This window comes from Pseudoliparis swirei, chromosome 7, assembly GCF_029220125.1.
Source record: "Pseudoliparis swirei isolate HS2019 ecotype Mariana Trench chromosome 7, NWPU_hadal_v1, whole genome shotgun sequence".
Lineage (NCBI taxonomy): Eukaryota > Metazoa > Chordata > Actinopteri > Perciformes > Liparidae > Pseudoliparis > Pseudoliparis swirei.
In genome coordinates, this window is record NC_079394.1 from 30,490,707 (window position 1) to 30,514,519 (window position 23,813).

A 23,813-nucleotide genomic window follows, 5' to 3' on the forward strand; every position below is an offset into this window, starting at 1 on the left:
GTTGTAAACATCCTTTCACACCACCATGATTTATCATAATCAATAACATATTGGTTGTAAATACCATTATCTGAAAGCAGGGCATAAAACCAAGTAAAGGGTTTATTATTTTAATATAATACAGATTTCTCTTGTCAGTGGTAACGCTCCTTCAGTCTGGTCGCTGCCATACCGGCTCGCGCCTGTAGGGGGCGCCCGGCGGCGGCCCTCCGAGCCGTGACGTCACCAGCCGTCTGTGGTGATTACGTGTATCTCAGCTGCTAGCGGCGGCAGCTAGCCGGTCACACGGGACGTCATAAGCGGGGTAACACCGACTGACACGACGGTAGCGGCCCGTTGAGAGGAGGCAGACCGGAAGAGCAGACACCGAGTCACGGACCGATACTACCGGAGATAATATGGTAAGAGAGGCTGAGGGGAGCGGCGAGCTAACGGCTGCTAGCATCGCGGTTCACCCTCATTGTTATGGCGAGAGCAGCTAGCTGGCTACCTGTCACTCAGACCTGGGGTCGAGCCCCGATGAGGTGAGGGGTCGAGCCCCGGTGAGGTGAGGGGAGGGGAGGGGTCGAGCCCCGGTGAGGTGAGGGGAGGGGAGGGGTCGAGCCCCGGTGAGGTGAGGGGAGGGGAGGGGTCGAGCCCCGGTGAGGTGAGGTGAGGTGAGGGGACGAGCCCCGGTGAGGTGAGGGGAGGGGAGGGCTCGAGCCCCGGTGAGGTGAGGGGACGAGCCCCGGTGAGGTGAGGTGAGGTGAGGGGAGGGGAGGGGTCGAGTCCCGGTGTACTAAACCCAGTTAGCAAGGTCTTTTTGGGCTGTGAGGTCAAAGGTCGTAAAGCCCTCTGAGGCTGTATAAACATCTTGTTCTGGTCTCAATGAGTCACAGGTGTGGCGGTGGTAACCGTCTCTCCCCTCCAGCAGTAGCAGGATGGAGTCACGGGTACCGGTCCGACCCGAGCGGTTCTGCACGAGGCTCCGGCTCAACCCTCGCCACCAGGAGCCGTAACGTGCATCGCGACCACGCCGCAGACGTCCACTCGCCCTCGGAGAGAAACACGCGGAGCGCCGACATGTTCGCCAAGTTGAAGAAGAAGATCGCGGAGGAGGCCGCCACGGCGCCTCGGACCGGCGTCCGGATCCCGCGCACCATCAGCAGGGAGTCCATCGCCTCGGGGGGGGGGGCGGACTCGGGGGACGACTTCGTAAGTACACAAAGAACCCCTCAGAGGGATGTAAACAAGGGAAAGAGTCTCCTTCGGAGGAGCTTCTGGGGTACTGCAGAGGAAGAGGAGTAGGAGTAGGAGTACTAGTAGGAGTACTAGTAGGAGTACTAGAAGCAGTAGGAGTACTAGAAGCAGTACTAGTAGGAGTACTAGTAGGAGTACCAGTAGGAGTACTAGAAGCAGTAGGAGTACTAGTAGGAGTACTAGTAGGAGTACTAGTAGGAGTACTAGTAGGGTATTAGTAAGGGGAGTAGTACTACCAGTAGTAGTAGAGTCAGTATCACCCGGAGAGCATAGTAGTGCTGTGAATTACTTGAATGATTTATTGAGTTGTTGAACACCCCTCACAGGTAGAGTCGTCTCTGTTGCACTCGGCTGAATTATTGAGTGACGGCTCTGAGCAACACGACATGTGACGTTGTGTTCCTGGCACAAATAATCCTGAAGCCGGACTCGGATAACCTTTAAGGCATCGCTAGTCGAGTCATGAGCTGCTCGGCCTCTGATTGGCTAGAACCCGTTGGTGTGTTGGATCAGGCAGACGGAGGTTTGGTTAGATGTGATTGACAGCTAGAGCAATGAAGTCTCTCTCTCTCTCTCTCTGTCTCTGTCTCTCTCTCTCTCTCTCTGTGTCTGTCTGTCTGTCTGTCTCTCTCTCTCTCTCTCTGTCTCTGTCTCTGTCTCTCTCTCTCTCTCTCTGTCTGTCTGTGTCTCTCTCTCTCTCTCTCTCTCTCTCTCTCTCTCTCTCTCTCTCTCTCTCTCTCTCTCTCTCTTCAGGCCTCTGATGGCAGCAGCTCCAGGGACGACCTGCCCACCCAGCTTCTCAGAAGGAACGATCAGATCCGGAAGCTGGAGGCGAAGCTCTCAGGTAGGACTGTCAGGCTGACCAATCAGGGCTTTGTAGGTTCTCTAGCTGGTTTCCTGATAACGCTCCTCTGACATCTCTGTATTTTGGTGATGGATGACTTCATCAACGTTTTGCACCAGCCTGACATTGAGTGGCTCTCATAACAGGCAACATGCTGGATTAAGACGGGTCCTGGTTGTGAAACGATTGTCTCTTGTCAACCTGTTGTTGAGTCATCAAGAAGTGCATCTCCAGTGACTTGACCTTTGACCTGACTACAAACACCACACACACACTCTTCAGTTTAGCACAATGTGTCGGGCTGTAGTCCAGATTCTAATCTTGAGTGAGTCGACGTCCAATCAGATGGCAGCATGTTATCAGACTCTTAAGCATTACAAATCAAAGGTAACTTGGTGATATGCTAACTCTTTAGTCCTCAACCAGCTCAATGTCCCACCGCATTATAAATGTGAAGCTCTGTTTGAATCTTGGCGTTCTCCTCCTCTCCTCGTGCAACAGCCCCGCCTTCCTTTAGAAAAGGTTAAAGGTCGCTCCTTCTCCCGCAGCCTCTTAACCAGGATGGTTTCCTCCGTTCAGAAAACCATGAATAGTTTTACCTCCCATTATTTCTCATGTTTTCCCTTTTTGCTTTCTCCCTTCCCTGTTGTTCACTCCTCTCTTTCCCGTCACCTCTGTGTGTGTTGTTGTGTGTGTGGTTGTGTGTTGATGCCATCACCTTACTACTTCCCTACACTAGACTACGCTGAGCAGCTGCGAATTATGCAGAAGACCAAGGAGAAGCTTGAGGTTGCGTTAGAAAAGCTTCAGGATTGTACGTACCCTCCTCTCCACACCTCCTCCCATGAGGATGATTCTCTCATGCAGCAGCTCACGGCTGAATGCATCCTCTTTTTAATCCAGAAATCCACCCTTCATGTTATTGTCTGTTTCTTTGTTGCTCTTCTCAATTTGCCCTCAAACTACTTCAGTTAATGTTTCTGAAGCTGCGTTCACACCAGAAGAGTAATGCGAATATTCGCTTTAGTCGCGTGAGTTTACTCGCTTGACTATATGTAGCTTTTCGCGTCATTTGTGCCTCAGAGGGGCGGGGCTTAGAGGGGGCGTGGCTTTACTCCGTGGAAACAGTTATCATCTCCTTCATCCACCATGAAGTACTAACCACTAGTTCTGCTTCATACTTGTTGAGGACGTCCCACAAACGCCTGACCATTTAACGCCCTCGAGTTTGGGTTCATAACATTAAAAAAAATACATACATATATAAATATATATATAAATATTTATATATATATATATATACACATATATATAAATGTATAAATATATATATAAAATCATTAATATGTATAAATAAATATATTAATATGTATATTAATACATTTATATATATATATGTATAAATATATATACAAATAAATTTAAATAAATTAAAATATGTATCTATTTATTTATACATATATATGTATATATAAATATGTATGTATAAATAAATATGTAAAAATATATTCGTATAAATATGTATAAATATAAATATTTGTATAAATATTTGGGTTCATAACATTATATATATATATATATATATATATGTGTGTTAAAATTTATATATGACATCTCCCGTAGGCTCACACATCTCGTTGACGGGACACACACAACAAAGAACAACAACAAAACACTAATAAACTATCCTAATTCTTAGAGGACGTTGTGGGGCCTGTGTGGCCCCTCTGGTGACGTCAGGGGCCACGTTAGATTCCCTGGGGGCCGTTTGGCCCTTTGCCCCGGTGTGTCTCCACGCTGCATGCCTCGCTCGGCTTTGCCTGCCTCTCTGCTTGTGGGATGAAAACGCTTCATCTGGATTCTCACAGCTGCTAACGCTGCTCCTGAATGTGACGTTCCCTCTGGTAGCACACACACACACACGCACACACACACACACACACACACACCTGGAGGGTTTCCATCTCCCCTTGTTCTCTCTCTCACTGCCCAGCGTCCATCAAGAAGCTCCAGGACCAGAACGAGTCCCACCAGGCCAGCAGAGCGCGGCTGGCCGACGGCATGGCGCTCGCCCTGGAGAAGAAGGAGCAGGTGAGTGAGGCCTGTGGGTGAGTGAGGCCTGAGGGTGAGTGAGGCCTGAGGGTGAGTGAGGCCTACAGGTGAGTGAGGCCTGAGGGTGAGTGAGGCCTGTGGGTGAGTGAGGCCTGAGGGTGAGTGAGTCCTGAGGGTGAGTGAGGCCTGAGGGTGAGTGAGACCTGAGGGTGAGTGAGACCTGTAGGTGAGTGAGACCTGTGGGTGAGTGAGACCTGTGGGTGAGTGAGGCCTGAGGGTGAGTGAGACCTGAGGGTGAGTGAGACCTGAGGGTGAGTGAGACCTGTGGGTGAGTGAGGCCTGTGGGTGAGTGAGACCTGAGGGTGAGTGAGACCTGAGGGTGAGTGAGACCTGTAGGTGAGTGAGACCTGTGGGTGAGTGAGACCTGTGGGTGAGTGAGGCCTGAGGGTGAGTGAGACCTGAGGGTGAGTGAGACCTGAGGGTGAGTGAGACCTGTAGGTGAGTGAGACCTGTGGGTGAGTGAGACCTGAGGGTGAGTGAGACCTGAGGGTGAGTGAGACCTGAGGGTGAGTGAGACCTGAGGGTGAGTGAGACCTGTAGGTGAGTGAGACCTGTGGGTGAGTGAGACCTGTGGGTGAGTGAGGCCTGAGGGTGAGTGAGACCTGAGGGTGAGTGAGGCCTGTGGGTGAGTGAGGCCTGTGGGTGAGTGAGTCCTGAGGGTGAGTGAGTCCTGTGGGTGAGTGAGGCCTGAGGGTGAGTGAGGCCTGTGGGTGAGTGAGTCCTGTGGGTGAGTGAGGCCTGAGGGTGAGTGAGACCTGTGGGTGAGTGAGGCCTGAGGGTGAGTGAGACCTGTGGGTGAGTGAGACCTGTAGGTGAGTGAGACCTGAGGGTGAGTGAGACCTGTGGGTGAGTGAGACCTGAGGGTGAGTGAGACCTGAGGGTGAGTGAGTCCTGAGGGTGAGTGAGTCCTGAGGGTGAGTGAGTCCTGAGGGTGAGTGAGACCTGAGGGTGAGTGAGACCTGAGGGTGAGTGAGACCTGTAGGTGAGTGAGGCCTGAGGGTGAGTGAGACCTGAGGGTGAGTGAGACCTGAGGGTGAGTGAGACCTGAGGGTGAGTGAGGCCTGAGGGTGAGTGAGACCTGTGGGTGAGTGAGACCTGTAGGTGAGTGAGACCTGAGGGTGAGTGAGACCTGTGGGTGAGTGAGGCCTGAGGGTGAGTGAGACCTGTGGGTGAGTGAGACCTGTAGGTGAGTGAGACCTGAGGGTGAGTGAGACCTGTGGGTGAGTGAGACCTGTAGGTGAGTGAGGCCTGAGGGTGAGTGAGACCTGAGGGTGAGTGAGACCTGAGGGTGAGTGAGACCTGAGGGTGAGTGAGACCTGTAGGTGAGTGAGGCCTGAGGGTGAGTGAGACCTGAGGGTGAGTGAGACCTGAGGGTGAGTGAGACCTGAGGGTGAGTGAGACCTGTAGGTGAGTGAGGCCTGAGGGTGAGTGAGACCTGAGGGTGAGTGAGACCTGAGGGTGAGTGAGACCTGTAGGTGAGTGAGGCCTGAGGGTGAGTGAGGCCTGTAGGTGAGTGAGGCCTGAGGGTGAGTGAGGCCTGAGGGTGAGTGAGTCCTGAGGGTGAGTGAGTCCTGTGGGTGAGTGAGGCCTGAGGGTGAGTGAGTCCTGAGGGTGAGTGAGTCCTGTGGGTGAGTGAGGCCTGAGGGTGAGTGAGGCCTGAGGGTGAGTGAGGCCTGAGGGTGAGTGAGGCCTGTGGGTGAGTGAGGCCTGTGGGTGAGTGAGGCCTGAGGGTGAGTGAGGCCTGAGGGTGAGTGAGGCCTGAGGGTGAGTGAGGCCTGAGGGTGAGTGAGGCCTGCTGCCGCCCATCAGCTCACCTCTCTTCTGTCTGTACCTGCAGGAATGGATGGAGAAGATGACTGATGTGGAAAAGGTGAGTGACTCTAGTCCTCTACTCTAGTCCTCTACTCTAGTCCTCTAGTCTAGTCCTCTACTCTAGTCCTCTACTCTAGTCCTCTAGTCTAGTCCTCTACTCTAGTACTTTACTCTAGTCCTCTACTCTCGTACTCTACTCTAGTCCTCTACTCTAGTCCTCTACTCTAGTACTCTACTCTAGTCCTCTACTCTAGTACTCTACTCTCGTACTCTACTCTAGTCCTCTACTCTAGTCCTCTACTCTAGTACTCTACTCTAGTCCTCTACTCTAGTCCTCTACTCTAGTCCTCTACTCTAGTCCTCTACTCTAGTACTCTACTCTAGTACTCTACTCTATTCCTCTACTCTAGTCCTCTACTCTAGTCCTCTACTCTAGTACTCTACTCTAGTCCTCTACTCTAGTCCTCTACTCTCGTCCTCTACTCTCGTACTCTACTCTAGTCCTCTACTCTAGTACTCTACTCTCGTACTCTACTCTAGTACTCTACTCTAGTACTCTACTCTAGTCCTCTACTCTCGTACTCTACTCTAGTCCTCTACTCTAGTCCTCTACTCTAGTCCTCTACTCTAGTCCTCTAGTCTAGTCCTCTACTCTAGTCCTCTAGTCTAGTCCTCTACTCTAGTCCTCTACTCTAGTACTCTACTCTAGTCCTCTACTCTAGTCCTCTACTCTAGTACTCTACTCTAGTCCTCTACTCTAGTACTCTACTCTAGTACTCTACTCTAGTACTCTACTCTAGTCCTCTACTCTCGTACTCTACTCTAGTACTCTACTCCTCTACTCTAGTCCTCTACTCTAGTCCTCTACTCTAGTACTCTACTCTAGTCCTCTACTCTAGTCCTCTACTCTAGTCCTCTACTCTAGTCCTCTACTCTAGTCCTCTACTCTAGTCCTCTAGTCTAGTCCTCTACTCTAGTACTCTACTCTAGTCCTCTACTCTAGTACTCTACTCTAGTCCTCTACTCTAGTCCTCTACTTCTTCTCCTGTAGATTGAGTTGTGTGTCCTTAACCTTCTCAAAGCAGAGCTGCTGGTAGTTGGACTCACGTGATGAGTTAGTTTCTGTCCAGTTGGAGGGTTTTAATCTGTGACCTTTGACCTGTGACCTTTCCTCCTGGAGGCCAGAGCCAGAGGTTGGTGCTCGTACACCTTCACTGGTTTTGAGGGAGCTCAGTTGAACTGTGGTCGGTCTGCTGCAGACTAAACCACCAGGTGGAGATCCCCTGGAAAGGGGGAGGGGCTTCAGACAGGGAAAGAGAGAGGGAGGGAAGAAGTAGGGAGGGACGGAGTAGGAAGGGAGGGAGGGAAGAAAAAAGGAAGGAAGGAGCGAGGGAGAAAGGAAAGAAGGGAGAGGGGGGGAGAGGCATCAGTGTGTGAATGTTAGTCCTGATGGACAGGTGGTACCTTACATGGTAGCTCCTCCCATCAGGTGGTACCTTACATGGTAGCTCCTCCCATCAGGTGGTACCTTACATGGTAGCTCCTCCCATCAGGTGGTACCTTACATGGTAGCTCCTCCCATCAGGTGGTACCTCACATGGTAGCTCCTCCCATCAGGTGGTACCTTACATGGTAGCTCCTCCCATCAGGTGGTACCTTACATGGTAGCTCCTCCCATCAGGTGGTACCTCACATGGTAGCTCCTCCCATCAGGTGGTACCTCACATGGTAGCTCCTCCCATCAGGTGGTACCCTACATGGTAGCTCCTCCCATCAGGTGGTACCTTACATGGTAGCTCCTCCCATCAGGTGGTACCTTACATGGTAGCTCCTCCCATCAGGTGGTACATTACATGGTAGCTCCTCCCATCAGGTGGTACCCTACATGGTAGCTCCTCCCATCAGGTGGTACCCTACATGGTAGCTCCTCCCATCAGGTGGTACCCTACATGGTAGCTCCTCCCATCAGGTGGTACCTCACATGGTAGCTCCTCCCATCAGGTGGTACCCTACATGGTAGCTCCTCCCATCAGGTGGTACCTCACATGGTAGCTCCTCCCATCAGGTGGTATCCTACATGGTAGCTCCTCCCATCAGGTGGTACCTCACATGGTAGCTCCTCCCATCAGGTGGTACCCGACATGGTAGCTCCTCCCATCAGGTGGTACATTACATGGTAGCTCCTCCCATCAGGTGGTACCTTACATGGTAGCTCCTCCCATCAGGTGGTACATTACATGGTAGCTCCTCCCATCAGGTGGTACCCTACATGGTAGCTCCTCCCATCAGGCGGTACCCTACATGGTAGCTCCTCCCATCAGGTGGTACCCTACATGGTAGCTCCTCCCATCAGGTGGTACCTCACATGGTAGCTCCTCCCATCAGGTGGTACCTCACATGGTAGCTCCTCCCATCAGGTGGTACCTCACATGGTAGCTCCTCCCATCAGGTGGTACCTCACATGGTAGCTCCTCCCATCAGGTGGTACCCGACATGGTAGCTCCTCCCATCAGTGTGTGTGTGTGTTCAGGAGAAGGCCTCCCTCTCGGCCCGGGTGGAGGACATGATGGAGCAGAGTGTAGCCTTGTTCCAGAAGAGGGATGACCTGGACGAGCTGGAGGGCTTCCAGCAGCAGGAGATGGCGAAGGTCAAACACATGGTGCGTCCACGTGGAGGCGGCTGGTGTGTTCAGGTGTGTTCAGGTGTGCTGGGCCTCCACCTGGGCCTCATGTTCTCTCCGCTCCTCAGCTGCTGAAGGAGGAGCAGCAGCTGAGCCGGCGGGACCTGGAGCTGCAGCAGAAGGAGGCCGAAGTCCAGAGGAGCCGGCGAGCGCTGCAGGAGAGCCGCAGCCTCAACGCCGAGCTGGAGGTGGAGCGGTGAGGACCGGAGGCCTTCAGCCGGCCGACGGGTGTTCTTCACGCCTCTGACCTCTGACCTCTGACGCCGCGATCTCAGGGAGGAGCTGCTGCTGCTCCGAGAGGAGGCGGAGCTGAAGATCGGGGAGCTGCAGGCCGTCGTGCAACAGGTGTCGGAGGACTTCCAGAAGGTCGGTCCTCAGCGCCACGTCTGTCCTGCATCGTGAACGATGCGTCTCGGAGGGAGGGGTGACGTGTGTGTGTGTGTCTGTGTGTGTGTGTGTGTGTGTGTGTGTGTGTGTGTGTTTCAGTCCCAGAGGACGGCGTCGACCCTAGAGGAGGCCCTCGAGGAGCTGCAGGCGGAGCGCGACGCCCTGAAGTTACAGCAGCAGAAGGTCAGGACGCCATCCAGAGATGTGTGTGTGTGGGGGGGGTCCTGTACCTGCCTCCTCCTGTATACAGCCCAGGTGCATGCTGGTCCTGTCTACAGCCCAGGTGCATGCTGGTCCTGTATACAGCCCAGGTGCATGCTGGTCCGCTCATGTCTACAGCCCAGGTGCATGCTGGTCAGGAGGACAGCCCAGGTGCATGCTGGAGCGCTCGCTGCTGGACCTGCAGAGGAAAGTCTCGTCTCTGGACCGCCGGCTGCAGGAGAACCTGAGCCCAGAACAGCACCTCCAGGAGCTCCTCCAGGAGGTGAAGGACACATAGAACACATAGGACACCTAGAACACATAGGACACATAGAACACATAGGACACATAGGACACCTAGAACACATAGGACACCTAGAACACATAGGACACATAGAACACATAGGACGCATAGGACACCTAGAACATCTAGAACAGGCTCAGTGTAGGAACCAAGACCTTATTTCATGAGGTAGGATGGACAGAACAAACATGCAGTCCAATTATCTATTGGCCTTCTGTTCGGAAGGAGGGAGGGAGGGAGGGAGGGAAGGAAGGGGGAAATGAGTATAATACAGGCTGAATCTGTCTTTGTTTATATTTAATTAAAGAGTTTTATCTCTTGTTTATAACACGTTGTGTAAACACACTCATAGATGCTCAGTGTGTGTAAACATGTTGTTGTTGTTTTCAGAAGTGCATTCTGGAGACGAGTCTGGAGGAGACCAGAGCTGAACTGCTACAGGTCAGGACCAACCACCATGACACCGTCAGCTCCCTGGAGACACAGGTACGGTCTGAGGGGGGGGGGGGGATGTTTTCAAGGACACCGTTAAGCATGTCAGCATGTAAACAGGTAAACATGAAGCATACACATGTGTGTGTGTGTGTGTAGGTCTCCAGGCTGAGCTGCAGCGTCTCTGAACTTCAGACTCTCCTCAGACACAAAGACGACTCGTCCAGATCCTACAAGGAGAGGACGGACACACAGGTGAGACCAGGAGGGGCTCACCGTGATCCACATCAGGGACCTGTGATGGTACTCCTCACTGTGTGATGACATCATGTTCCTCACTGTGTGATGACATCATGTTCCTCACTGTGATGACATCATGTTCCTCACTGTGTGATGACATCATGTTCCTCACTGTGTGATGACATCATGTTCCTCACTGTGTGATGACATCATGTTCCTCACTGTGATGACATCATGTTCCTCACTGTGTGATGACATCATGTTCCTCACTGTGATGACATCATGTTCCTCACTGTGTGATGACATCATGTTCCTCACTGTGTGATGACATCATGTTCCTCACTGTGATGACATCATGTTCCTCACTGTGTGATGACATCATGTTCCTCACTGTGATGACATCATGTTCCTCACTGTGTGATGACATCATGTTCCTCACTGTGATGACATCATGTTCCTCACTGTGTGATGACATCATGTTCCTCACTGTGTGATGACATCATGTTCCTCACTGTGTGATGACATCATGTTCCTCACTGTGTGATGACATCATGTTCCTCACTGTGATGACATCATGTTCCTCACTGTGTGATGACATCATGTTCCTCACTGTGTGATGACATCATGTTCCTCACTGTGTGATGACATCATGTTCCTCACTGTGTGATGACATCATGTTCCTCACTGTGTGATGACATCATGTTCCTCACTGTGTGATGACATCATGTTCCTCACTGTGTGATGACATCATGTTCCTCACTGTGTGATGACATCATGTTCCTCACTGTGATGACATCATGTTCCTCACTGTGTGATGACATCATGTTCCTCACTGTGTGATGACATCATGTTCCTCACTGTGTGATGACATCATGTTCCTCACTGTGTGATGACATCATGTTCCTCACTGTGATGACATCATGTTCCTCACTGTGTGATGACATCATGTTCCTCACTGTGTGATGACATCATGTTCCTCACTGTGTGATGACATCATGTTCCTCACTGTGTGATGACATCATGTTCCTCACTGTGTGATGACATCATGTTCCTCACTGTGATGACATCATGTTCCTCACTGTGTGATGACATCATGTTCCTCACTGTGTGATGACATCATGTTCCTCACTGTGTGATGACATCATGTTCCTCACTGTGTGATGACATCATGTTCCTCACTGTGTGATGACATCATGTTCCTCACTGTGATGACATCATGTTCCTCACTGTGATGACATCATGTTCCTCACTGTGATGACATCATGTTCCTCACTGTGTGATGACATCATGTTCCTCACTGTGTGATGACATCATGTTCCTCACTGTGTGATGACATCATGTTCCTCACTGTGTGATGACATCATGTTCCTCACTGTGATGACATCATGTTCCTCACTGTGTGATGACATCATGTTCCTCACTGTGTGATGACATCATGTTCCTCACTGTGTGATGACATCATGTTCCTCACTGTGTGATGACATCATGTTCCTCACTGTGTGATGACATCATGTTCCTCACTGTGTGATGACATCATGTTCCTCACTGTGTGATGACATCATGTTCCTCACTGTGTGATGACATCATGTTCCTCACTGTGTGATGACATCATGTTCCTCACTGTGTGATGACATCATGTTCCTCACTGTGATGACATCATGGTCCTCACTGTGATGACATCATGTTCCACACTGTGTGATGACATCATGTTCCTCACTGTGTGATGACATCATGTTCCTCACTGTGTGATGACATCATGTTCCTCACTGTGTGATGACATCATGTTCCTCACTGTGTGATGACATCATGTTCCTCACTGTGTGATGACATCATGTTCCTCACTGTGTGATGACATCATGGTCCTCACTGTGTGATGACATCATGTTCCTCACTGTGATGACATCATGTTCCACACTGTGTGATGACATCATGTTCCTCATTGTGTGATGACATCATGTTCCTCACTGTGTGATGACATCATGTTCCTCACTGTGTGATGACATCATGTTCCTCACTGTGTGATGACATCATGGTCCTCACTGTGATGACATCATGGTCATGGTCCTCACTGTGTGATGACATCATGTTCCACACTGTGTGATGACATCATGGTCCTCACTGTGTGATGACATCATGGTCCTCACTGTGTGATGACATCATGTTCCACACTGTGTGATGACATCATGGTCCTCACTGTGATGACATCATGGTCCTCACTGTGTGATGACATCATGGTCCTCACTGTGTGATGACATCATGTTCCACACTGTGTGATGACATCATGGTCCTCACTGTGATGACATCATGGTCCTCACTGTGTGATGACATCATGGTCCTCACTGTGTGATGACATCATGTTCCACACTGTGTGATGACATCATGTTCCACACTGTGTGATGACATCATGTTCCACACTGTGTGATGACATCATGGTCCACACTGTGTGATGACATCATGGTCCACACTGTGTGATGACATCATGGTCCTCACTGTGTGATGACATCATCTCTCTCAGATCTCTAACTTGGAGCAGAGCGTCCTGGACGGAGCGGCGAGGACGAAGAGCGCTGAGCGGCAGCTCTCAGAGACGCTGCAGCAGGAGGACCGACAGGTGAGGCCCCCAGGAGCTTCAGGTGGAGGAGGCCCCCAGACTCATCACCGTGGGTTCCTAACTCTCTGTGTGTGTGTGTGTGTGTGTGTGTGTGTGTGTGTGTGTGTGTGTGTGTGTGTGTGTGTGTGTGTGTGTGTGTGTGTGTGTGTGTGTGTGTGTGTGTGTGTGTGTGTGTGTGTGTGTGTGTGTGTGTGTGTGTGTGTGTGTGTGTGTGTGTGTAGCGGGCCTCTCTGGAGCAGCAGAGTCAGGAGGAGGCGCGCCGCCTGGAGGAGACCATCTCCTCCTTACAGGGGGAGACTCAGAGGCTGCAGGACGCAATGGTACGGTCCGCTCCTCCTGTAGCTCCATGCGGGGTCACGTGACTCGGTACATTTGAATACAAGATGGCCGCTCTGTGCTGACGCTTCTTTGCTGTCCAGGTGGATCTGGAGCAGCAGAGGCTCCTGGGGGCCTCCAGGCTCAGCCAGAGGACGGAGCAGCTGGAGCAGAGCCGGGTACACGCGTCCTCTTTACACTGCATCGTCATCTCTAACCTTCATCTTCATTCAATGCTGCTGTGGAATTAAAACGTTATTTTAAAGTTTACATGATGGTTTTAAAAGGTCCCTCCTGGGCTTCCATACACGACTATACTTAACACAGAGATTCAGCGTTATTATACTATATTATAGTAAATATACTAGTGATAGCAACTAGTTATAGTAACTAGTTATAGTAGTAACTAGCTACTAAAACTAGTTACTATTCCTCTGCTCTGGTCTCACTAGTCCTCTGGTCTCACTAGTCCTCTGGTCTGGTCTCACTAGTCCTATGGTCTCACTAGTCCTCTGGTCTCACTAGTCCTCTGGTCTCACTAGTCCTCTGGTCTCACTAGTCCTCTGGTCTGGTCTCACTAGTCCTATGGTCTCACTAGTCCTCTGGTCTCACTAGTCCTCTGGTCTCACTAGTCCTATGGTCTCACTAGTCCTATGGTCTCACTAGTCCTATGGTCTCACTAGTCCTCTGGTCTCAATAGTCCTCTGGTCTCACTAGTCCTCTGGTCTCACTAGTCCTCTGGTCTCACTAGTCCTATGGTCTCACTAGTCCTCTGGTCTCACTAGTCCTCTGGTCTGGTCTCACTAGTCCTATGGTCTCACTAGTCCTCTGGTCTCACTAGTCCTCTGCTCTCACTAGTCCTCTGGTCTCACTAGTCCTCTGGTCTGGTCTCACTAGTCCTATGGTCTCACTAGTCCTCTGGTCTCACTAGTCCTCTGGTCTCACTAGTCCTATGGTCTCACTAGTCCTATGGTCTCACTAGTCCTCTGGTCTCAATAGTCCTCTGGTCTCACTAGTCCTCTGGTCTCACTAGTCCTATGGTCTCACTAGTCCTATGGTCTCACTAGTCCTATGGTCTCACTAGTCCTATGGTCTCACTAGTCCTCTGGTCTCACTAGTCCTCTGGTCTCACTAGTCCTCTGGTCTGGTCTCACTAGTCCTATGGTCTCACTAGTCCTATGGTCTCACTAGTCCTCTGGTCTCAATAGTCCTCTGGTCTCACTAGTCCTCTGGTCTGGTCTCACTAGTCCTATGGTCTCACTAGTCCTATGGTCTCACTAGTCCTATGGTCTCACTAGTCCTCTGGTCTCAATAGTCCTCTGGTCTCACTAGTCCTCTGGTCTCACTAGTCCTATGGTCTCACTAGTCCTCTGGTCTCACTAGTCCTCTGGTCTCACTAGTCCTCTGCTCTGGTCTCACTAGTCCTCTGGTCTCACTAGTCCTCTGCTCTGGTCTCACTAGTCCTATGGTCTCACTAGTCCTCTGGTCTCACTAGTCCTCTGGTCTCACTAGTCCTCTGGTCTCACTAGTCCTATGGTCTCACTAGTCCTCTGGTCTCACTAGTCCTATGGTCTCACTAGTCCTCTGCTCTGGTCTCACTAGTCCTATGGTCTCACTAGTCCTCTGGTCTCACTAGTCCTCTGGTCTCACTAGTCCTCTGGTCTGGTCTCACTAGTCCTATGGTCTCACTAGTCCTCTGGTCTTGGTCTCGGTTCCCCCAGGTGGAGCTGAGCAGTCAGCAGACGGTAAGCACAGAGATCGCTAAAGCTCTGGAAGAAAGCCGACGTCAGAAGGAGGATCTTCAAACCCGGGTCAGTCGACACCACGAGAGAACAGGAGGTTCTCCTCAAGCCACAGGCTGCACACGCAGAACCATCATCTAGAACCACATGTGTTCTGGTTTCACACAGAACCTTTCAAACCAGGGTTCTCTAAAGAACCGTTTCCTTAAATAGTTCTTCAAAGAACCTATAAAGGTGTCTCAAAGAACCTTAAATAGATGGTTCTGTAAGGCACCATTTATGGTTCCACAAAGAACCTTTCAAACCAAGGTTATTTGAAAGGAAATGATTCTGTAAAGATTAAAGAACCATTTCCTTAAAGAGTTCCACAAAGAACCTGTAAAGGGGCCTCAAAGAACCTTCGTAAAGTGGTTCTTTAAGGCACCATTTCTGGTTTCACAGAGAACCTTCAAACCAGGGTTCTTTATGAAGATGTCCAAGAAAGCCACAAAGCCTCTTAAGGAACCATCGTGGTTCTGTGTGTAAGCTGCAGCCCCCCCCCCCCCTCGGTGTGATGACGTGTGTCCTTGTGGTCAGGTGGTAGAGATGACGTCATCGCTCCAGACCTCCCAGCAGCAGCTGGCGCTGGCGGAGGAGAACGCCACGGCGCTGCAGAACGGTGCTCAGCAGTCACTCCATGGGATAATAATCATGTTGCTCCTCTCACACCGTGAGTGTGACTGTCACTCACGCATCTAACGTTATGACGGTGCGTCTCTCGGCTGGCTCAGAGGTTCAGAGTCTGCAGGCGTCTCTGGGGCAGCTGCAGGAGGAGGCGGAGCTACAGAGGGTCCTGATGGAGCAGGTGGAGCTGGACAGAGACGCCCAGCTGAGCCGCCTGAGGGACGAGAAGCTCACACACACACAGCAGCTGGACGGCTGCCAGGCTCGGGTTAGTACACACACACACACACACACACACACACACACCGAGACACACACAAAGAAAGACACACACACACTGAGACACACACACACACATAGAGACACACACACAGCAGCTGGACGGCTGGCGGCTCGGGTTAGTACACACACACACACACACACACCGAGACACACACAAAGAAAGACACAAAGAAAGACACACACACACTGAGACACACGCACACACATAGAGACACACACACACAGCAGCTGGACGGCTGGCAGCTCGGGTTAGTACACACACACACACACACACACACACCGAGACACACACAAAGAAAGACACAAAGAAAGACACACACACACTGAGACACACGCACACACATAGAGACACACACACACACAGCAGCTGGACGGCTGCCAGGCTCGGGTTAGTACACACACACACACACACACACACCGAGACACACACAAAGAAAGACACACACACACTGAGACACACACACACACATAGAGACACACACACAGCAGCTGGACGGCTGCCAGTACACACACACACACACAGACACACACACTGAGACACACACAAAGAAAGACACAAAGAAAGACACACACACACATAGAGACACACACACACAGCAGCTGGACGGCTGCCAGGCTCGGGTTAGTACACACACACACACACACAGAGACACACACAGAGACACACACAAAGAAAGACACACACACACTGAGACACACACACATAGAGACACACACCGAGACATACACAGAGACACACACACACACTGAGACACACACACACACACACACAGAGACACACACAGAGACACACACAAAGAAAGACACAAAGAAAGACACACACACACATAGAGACACACAAACACAGCAGCTGGACGGCTGCCAGGCTCGGATTAGTACACACACCCACACACACACAGAGACACACACAGAGACACACACACTGAGACACACACACACACACACATAGAGACACACACCGAGACATACACAGAGACACACACACACACTGAGACACACATATACACACACACACACACGCATATTCACACAGACACACGCACACACACAGAGATACACATGCACACACACACACACATATATACACACACCGACACCCCCCCCCTCACCGTGTGCCGTCGTGTGGCTCAGGTGTCGTACCTGGAGGTGGAGGTGGAGACGTTGACGGAGCAGCTGCACAGCCCTGAGGTGTGTGAGCAGGACCAGAATGGCAGCGTGGCGCCGGAAGACCTGGACCACATCCAGAAGGTCAACCGGGAGCTGGAGCAGCAGCTCGCCGACAAGAACCGGGTCCGTTGGCGCCGACTCCCACGACCGTACAACTCTGATGAACCTCACTGACGTGTCGTTGTTCTGCAGATCATCAAGCAGCTGCAGCAGAGGCTGGCTGAGCTGAAGAGGACGCTGCAGAAGGAGCTGGTGAGCCCCCCCCCCCCGGTTCTGGTTTTCTAGAGCAGCCCCGCCCACTGGGCCCAGAGTCACCAGGCACCACGGTCGCCGGTTAAACCAGAACACGCGTGTTACGACCGAGTTTCCTTCGGGTCCTCGTAGAAGCTGAAGCCTGAGCCGGAGGCCGAAGGGAAGGAGAAGTTCCCAGAAGGCCGAGCGGACAAACCGGAGCGTGTCGGTCCAGACCCCCAGATGCCTCCGGCCTCCTCCGCCATGAGCCCCCCCACCTCCAGCACCCTGGTGACCAACACCTCGGACCTCAACGACTCTCGAGAAATCAACTTTGAGTACCTCAAACACGTCGTGCTCAAGTTCATGTCGTCCAGGGAGGCCGAGGTGAGTCCTCGGGCCTCCAGCTCAGCACCGGCGCAGGCTGGAATGAACCCTCCGTATGTACCGATCTGTGCGTGTCGCTCGTCAGGCGTTCCAGCTGATCCGAGCCGTGTCGGTGCTGCTGAACTTCAGTCGGGAAGAAGAGGACATGTTGAAACAGACTCTGGAGTACAAGGTGGGTGGTCAGTCTGCAACATGTGTCCCCGCCCAACGTTGAGTCTGTTTAAACTGACATGACGAATATCGAAGAACCAGAACCCGTCTGTGAAGTTATTTATCGTTGCATGAAGAGTCACCGTTACACGGAGTCCCTCAGGAGTCTGTAACGGTGAACTGAAGAGTCCCCGTTACACGGAGTCCCTCAGGAGTCTGTAACGGTGAACTGAAGAGTCCCCGTTACACGGAGTCCCTCAGGAGTCTGTAACGGTGAACCGAAGAGTCACCGTTACACGGAGTCCCTCAGGAGTCTGTAACGGTGAACCGAAGAGTCACCATTACACGGAGTTCCTCAGGAGTCTGTAACGGTGACTCTTCAGTTTACCGTTACACGGAGTCCCTCGGGAGTCTGTAACGGTGAACTGAAGAGTCCCCGTTACACGGAGTCCCTCAGGGGTCTGTAACGGTGAACTGAAGAGTCCCCGTTACACGGAGTCCCTCAGGGGTCTGTAACGGTGAACTGAAGAGTCCCCGTTACACGGAGTCCCTCAGGAGTCTGTAACGGTGAACCGAAGAGTCACCGTTACACGGAGTCCCTCAGGAGTCTGTAACGGTGAACCGAAGAGTCACCGTTACACGGAGTTCCTCAGGAGTCTGTAACGGTGACTCTTCAGTTTACCGTTACACGGAGTTCCTCAGGAGTCTGTAACGGTGAGATGAAGAGTCACCGTGACACGGAGTCCCTCAGGAGTCTGTAACGGTGAACCGAAGAGTCGCCGTTACACGGAGAAAAAAAACTAATGATGGCTGTATCACCGCGTAGTATTTAAACGATGTGTGTAAGTTATTGTTAGATGACAAAAAAAATATATGGATGTGTGAATTAACCTCGTGAAAACAACCCAAAGACCTTTTCTACCCGGTGACTGCTCTGTGTTGTAGATGTCCTGGTTTGGATCCAAGCCGTCTCCGAAGGGGGCCATCCGGCCCTCCGTCTCAGGCTCCTCCTCCCAGTGGGGCTGATGAAGCGTTCGAGAGAACCAGGAGGAGGGGGGATCCTCCAGGAGGAGGGGGTCCCTCCAGGAGGAGGGGGATCCCTCCAGGAGGAGGGGGATCCTCCAGGAGGAGGTCCCTCTGTGAGCAGGACTCGGGACACATTGAAGGGGGAGGACGGAGAAGACTTCTAACTTCATTTCTCCGTGGTGAAGGCCGGCCTTTGGCCGCATGTTATTATGTCACGGAGGGTAAACTTGTACACATTCACACTGGAATTTTGAGAGTCAAATTTTTCATTCCCTGACTCATGTCGAAAAAATATTTTTTCAATTCTGTGAAAACGGCAAAAAGTGAGTCGGCATGTCGGGAAACGAGGCGTAAACAAGGGCCTGACTGTTATCTCGGTTCTACCCGGTTAAAAACACTAAATCTGTTTTTAACCAGAACGAATATGACTTGAAGCGTCTCCTCTGGACCGAAGGAGCGTCGATGGCTGCAGGACCTTGACCTTTGAGCTTTTAGCGTGTGACCTTTGTGTTGACATCAGAGGGCTTCGCCGTGAAAGGGACTTGAAGAGAACCTAGAACCTTCCACATGGTCCGTGTAGAAGGATCTGACTTGTTCTCCCGGGCTTGAAGCCGGTGTATCTTGGTGATGGCGTTAGTATCAGGCTACTTTATGAAGCCACGAGCACAATCGAGGGAAGCCATTGGGTTTTACATCCAACGGTACAAATTCAAATTATTTTTGGGGATTGATGGTAATTGCTGAGTCGTGATTAATCGTGTGGGGGGGTGAAGGTTTTAACAAAACCTCCGTGGTTTTTATTTCTCTTCAAAGTGACGTGTTCATCAAGTTTCTTCACTGTGGTTCCATCCTCCAGGACCGTTACCGGTCTGGACCCTCAGACCGGGTCTGGCTCTCGTTGGGATCCGATCCACCGGACCACGTGCCGAGGTGGTCTGGCTCACATTGAGTCCAGGTCTCAGTGAGGGCTGTGGACAGCATGTGGACTCAATCCAGTCCAGCACACGTAGGTCTCCATCACCCCCACCTCAAAGGAGACAGACCTGCTGTCTGAGTCCTGATCCAGGATCTAGCTCCTTCAAAATAAAAGCTTTTAAAGAACAGAATATCTGATAAAAATGATTAAATTGTGTCATCAGCCGAGCGTCGTTAAATAAAACCCAGACCACTCGGACTGTAGGAAGAGGAAGCATCACAAATAATGTGGGACTTTTATTGTGGAGGATTTACAGGAGATGCAATGTATTTATTCATGTTTTACCGCCTTTGAGTATGAAGGGTTTGGGACACGAGGCGTATTCAAAAGACTAAGAGATGGTCTGGTACAGATTGTTTAGGCTCCTACAAGTATTGCAGAATAATAAATACAGAGTAGAAATATCTGATGATGATTTATTGGAAATTATTTGGAACATTTGTACTTTTACACAAACACATTGTGGATAAGGATCCCTTGGATTTGGTTAATAAAGAGCTATGTGAGATATTCCAGTGTAATAATAAAGGCCTCTGTCTGCTCTTGAAGACTAAGTATGCATTGAAGTGGGTCCCAGTGCTGAGCCGGCGGACCCTAATCTCATGTTGGAGAACACAAACAGGGCTTGATCTGGGTCCAACAGTCTCCTGGGGGAACCAAGATGGCTGCTCCTCTAACACCAGTTAGCTGATATATATAGCATTGTGATGAAATAAGTGAATGCAATGTACATGATAACGGGCTCTACCTTTACCTGCCTTTGCTAATGTAAAAAGTACATTCCACGTGTATTTATATGGAGACGTATGTACATACTGTATGCATTAAGAACTTTATAAATCAGTGGATGCCGATGGTTTTCAGTGTTTATCATCATCAGAGGCCAGAACCTGAAGGCGCCGCTCATCTCGGTCATTCCTCCCTGGAGAGCTGTGGACATCAGTGGGGAGCCTGCATGTGGAGCCATGCGCACTGTGAAGGTGCTCTTTACAGTGCGAGGCTATGAGGCAGAACATGGCATCGTCTGTGTGTGATTATGCAAGCGCTCATCCTCCAGTGTTTCTAATGATGGGTGATATTATTATTATTAATAATAGTGTGCTATCTCCGTGAGAGGAAACAGAAACCCTGAACCTGACTCTGCTGTGTTTAAACACAACTGTACAATCACTGCAGCGCCGCTGTCTTTGGCTTCTTATGGTTTAATATCTGCCACTGCAACGGTTTCTTTTTCCAACATTTATTACAAATAAACTTGAAATGATGAATTCACTCATCCTGCCTCCAGACATATTTGGTGGGAATGCTAACTGTCTCCTTTCTACTCAAAGGTCTTCAACGTGTCATCATTCTCACCCATTCACACTCTGATGGGAGGAGCTACCTCCTTAACTCGGGGTCGGGAACCGTTAATTTGAGCATAAAGCTGAACCATAAGAGTGTGAAAGGTTTCTGAGTACTTAGTTTATCTCGTTTCCTTTCCTTGAGGAGGAACTACAAATCCTCAGGACTTAAAACGACTGCTCGTTTTCACGTCTTTAGCTTGTTTCCGGCTGCTTTTCCACCCTCCGCCAGTGAGCGGCGCTGTTTTGACCCGCGAAGCCACGAAGAAGAAGAAGGCCTCCGGAAGCTATATATAGTGAGCGCGTGGAGCTTCCGGTCTTTCCTACAGGGCTGGAGCGCGATCACGGTGAGGAGCGCGAGACTCGACCGGTAATCTAGATTTTATTACGTTTAGCGTAACTAAAGCCCGTTAAATGTTTGTTATATGTTAATACAAGCTACGTTTATCATATATATAACGTTAAATGTTTGTTATATATTAATACAAGCTACGTTTAGCATATAATAAATGTTTGTTATATTCATACAAGCTACGTTTAGACTAATTAAACCATGTTATAGGTTGACATAAGCTACCTTTATCATAACTATTTGTTATTCATAAGCTACTTGTGAGTTAACAGTTTCACGTGCAGACTAACTCGGTGGAACATTATCTCGTCATCTTTCTCACGTGGTTCATGTGAGTAACTTCAGTCAACCGTAATGTGAACAGGTTCTGATTCTGGGTTCTTTGTTCCTTGCAGCCCGTTGAGTCCTGACTGATCGACCAGAACCTGGAGAACCTGAGTTCTACAGGTGAGAGCAGCTGTCGTGACTGAGCTCAGGCCTCCAGTCAGAGATGATACTCGTTGAGCTGATGACTGCTGATGCGTTCTCAACTGCTTACCAAAAGACTGAGACTGGAGATAATGTAGAGCATTCTATTCAAAGGGTTTTGATCTATTCCCTCGAGTAGATCAAGATAACAGATGATGGATATAATCCTGTGAAAGCTCGACAGCAGAGCGTGTCCCTACATGTCAGTCATCCACATTGGCTGTCTGTTAAAGGACATGCCAGATGAGCACATGGGGAAAAGCCCTCTGCCTGTCCATGGGAAGAAGTACCACCACTTGCATTAATGAACATGGTCTCACTTTGTTTCTTTGTCCGTAAATCCATCGCCAGTGTCCTGACCGTGATCAAGCAGACCCAGAAGGAGAACCTGAGGAAGTTCTACAGGTGAGAGCAGCTGAGTGACTGAGCTCAGGCCTCCAGTCAGAGATGATACTTGTTGAGCTGATGACTGCTGATGCATTCTCAACTGCTTACCAAAAGACTGAGACTGAGTTCCTAATGCAATGCATAAGAGTTATACACTATTCCCTTGAGTAGATAAAAGACATGATGGCTATCAACATGTGAAAGCTAGACAGTAGTGCATTTCCTAAAAGTATTTTGTTGTTGCAGGGTAAGAAGGAGACGCTCCGGGACCTGAGACCCAGGAGACCAGAGCTCTGCACCGCCGGACCAACAACCTGGACTCCTCCCAGCTTAGAGGCTTCCTCTGTTGACAAATAAAACCTGTGTCAAAGACAAGTGGTGTGGAAAGTGTTATTCCTCTCTGATGTGGTTGTGTGTACTTGGTCCCACTTAAACCTTTATATTTACAGAAAATAATAAAGTGTTTGTCTGTGATGGGCAGAGGGTAACTCTTAGGTGTAATATCTGTGTTTACGGCTGGTGACCAGTGCTCTGTTAGCAATTGGTGCATCATGATGCTGTGAAATGTATTATGTCTACTGTCGACATGAATGGTTAGAAAATCAGACCTAGCAATGAAACATATAATTATATTGGCCTCTGTCTTAATGACAGTGGCCCTACGCCCCCTAGTGGTGGGAGGTTCAAAGTATAAAACAAAATAGCACTTAACTATACTACTGAGGTCTTTAGGAATACATATGTGATTATTAAATCATTACTTTATACAGCTTTAGATGACAGATCTAATATTTAGGAGTCCACATTTAATTCTCCTGTGTCGCTGACGTGCTGCTAATGTTGTTAACGCCGGTCAGTGGCAGAACCTGTTCTGGTTCTGGCCTTATCCTGAGTCGGGCATGAATAGTTGTGTAAAACCATCATAAAAAAAAGAGCAGGCTGTTTCCACATCAGGGATTAGCTCTATCCAATTAAAATTAAACACAAAACACTTCCATGAACCTTTGAGGTTATATTGAATAACTCCACATCGTTGATTGTGAGACACATAGTTGATGTTATATTGGGGTTTTCTTTGATTTCCTCTTGTGACTCGTCTGACATCTATTACTACATTTGACCCCCCCACCCACCCCTTTTGTTTTCTGAGGGTGATGAAATCAAAGTCTTTCAGAATATTCCCTCACTCCGGTCACTTTTTTTGGGTAATTTTTTGTAATATTTTGACCATATGTTCCATAATTCCTTTATATATATATATATATATAATTTTATTTTTTTATTTGACAAATTAACAAGACAGGACTTTAAGGATACAATACAAAAGGAAAGGGGAAAGGGGAAATAAAAGAGTGAAGAACAACAGAAAACAGACCAAAAAATAGTTAAATAATTAGAAAAACCACAGTCACACATATTTAAAGTTACATCATCAAATCAAGATAATTCCCTTTCTTCTCTA

General features: G+C 49.8%; 1 protein-coding gene across 1 annotated transcript; it reads left to right on the forward strand.

The window, feature by feature from the left end:
* Nucleotides 1–232: 232 nt before the first annotated feature.
* golga1 (golgin A1) lies at nucleotides 233–22,726 on the forward strand. Its single transcript, XM_056418917.1, has 27 exons — nucleotides 233–401; nucleotides 911–1,194; nucleotides 1,993–2,083; nucleotides 2,823–2,897; nucleotides 4,077–4,174; nucleotides 6,033–6,065; nucleotides 8,538–8,666; nucleotides 8,756–8,883; nucleotides 8,963–9,053; nucleotides 9,174–9,284; nucleotides 9,460–9,558; nucleotides 9,970–10,065; nucleotides 10,171–10,266; nucleotides 12,767–12,862; nucleotides 13,084–13,182; nucleotides 13,282–13,356; nucleotides 14,899–14,988; nucleotides 15,496–15,577; nucleotides 15,690–15,850; nucleotides 16,996–17,154; nucleotides 17,224–17,283; nucleotides 17,416–17,649; nucleotides 17,735–17,821; nucleotides 18,745–21,514; nucleotides 21,892–21,943; nucleotides 22,316–22,369; nucleotides 22,598–22,726. The coding sequence occupies exons 2-24, from the start codon at nucleotides 1,063–1,065 to the stop codon at nucleotides 18,823–18,825; spliced, it is 2,403 nt and encodes an 800-aa protein (XP_056274892.1). The 5' UTR covers nucleotides 233–401; nucleotides 911–1,062; the 3' UTR covers nucleotides 18,826–21,514; nucleotides 21,892–21,943; nucleotides 22,316–22,369; nucleotides 22,598–22,726.
* The last annotated feature ends 1,087 nt before the right edge of the window (nucleotides 22,727–23,813 follow it).

Bases quoted from the DNA above. Each gene is read 5' to 3' on its own strand.
- golga1 (XM_056418917.1), top strand. From the start codon at position 1,063: ATGTTCGCCAAGTTGAAGAAGAAGATCGCGGAGGAGGCCGCCACGGCG. The intron at 13,357-14,898 runs GTACACGCGTCC...CGGTTCCCCCAG, and splicing joins AGCAGCTGGAGCAGAGCCGG to GTGGAGCTGAGCAGTCAGCA. The intron at 14,989-15,495 runs GTCAGTCGACAC...CCTTGTGGTCAG, and splicing joins AGGAGGATCTTCAAACCCGG to GTGGTAGAGATGACGTCATC.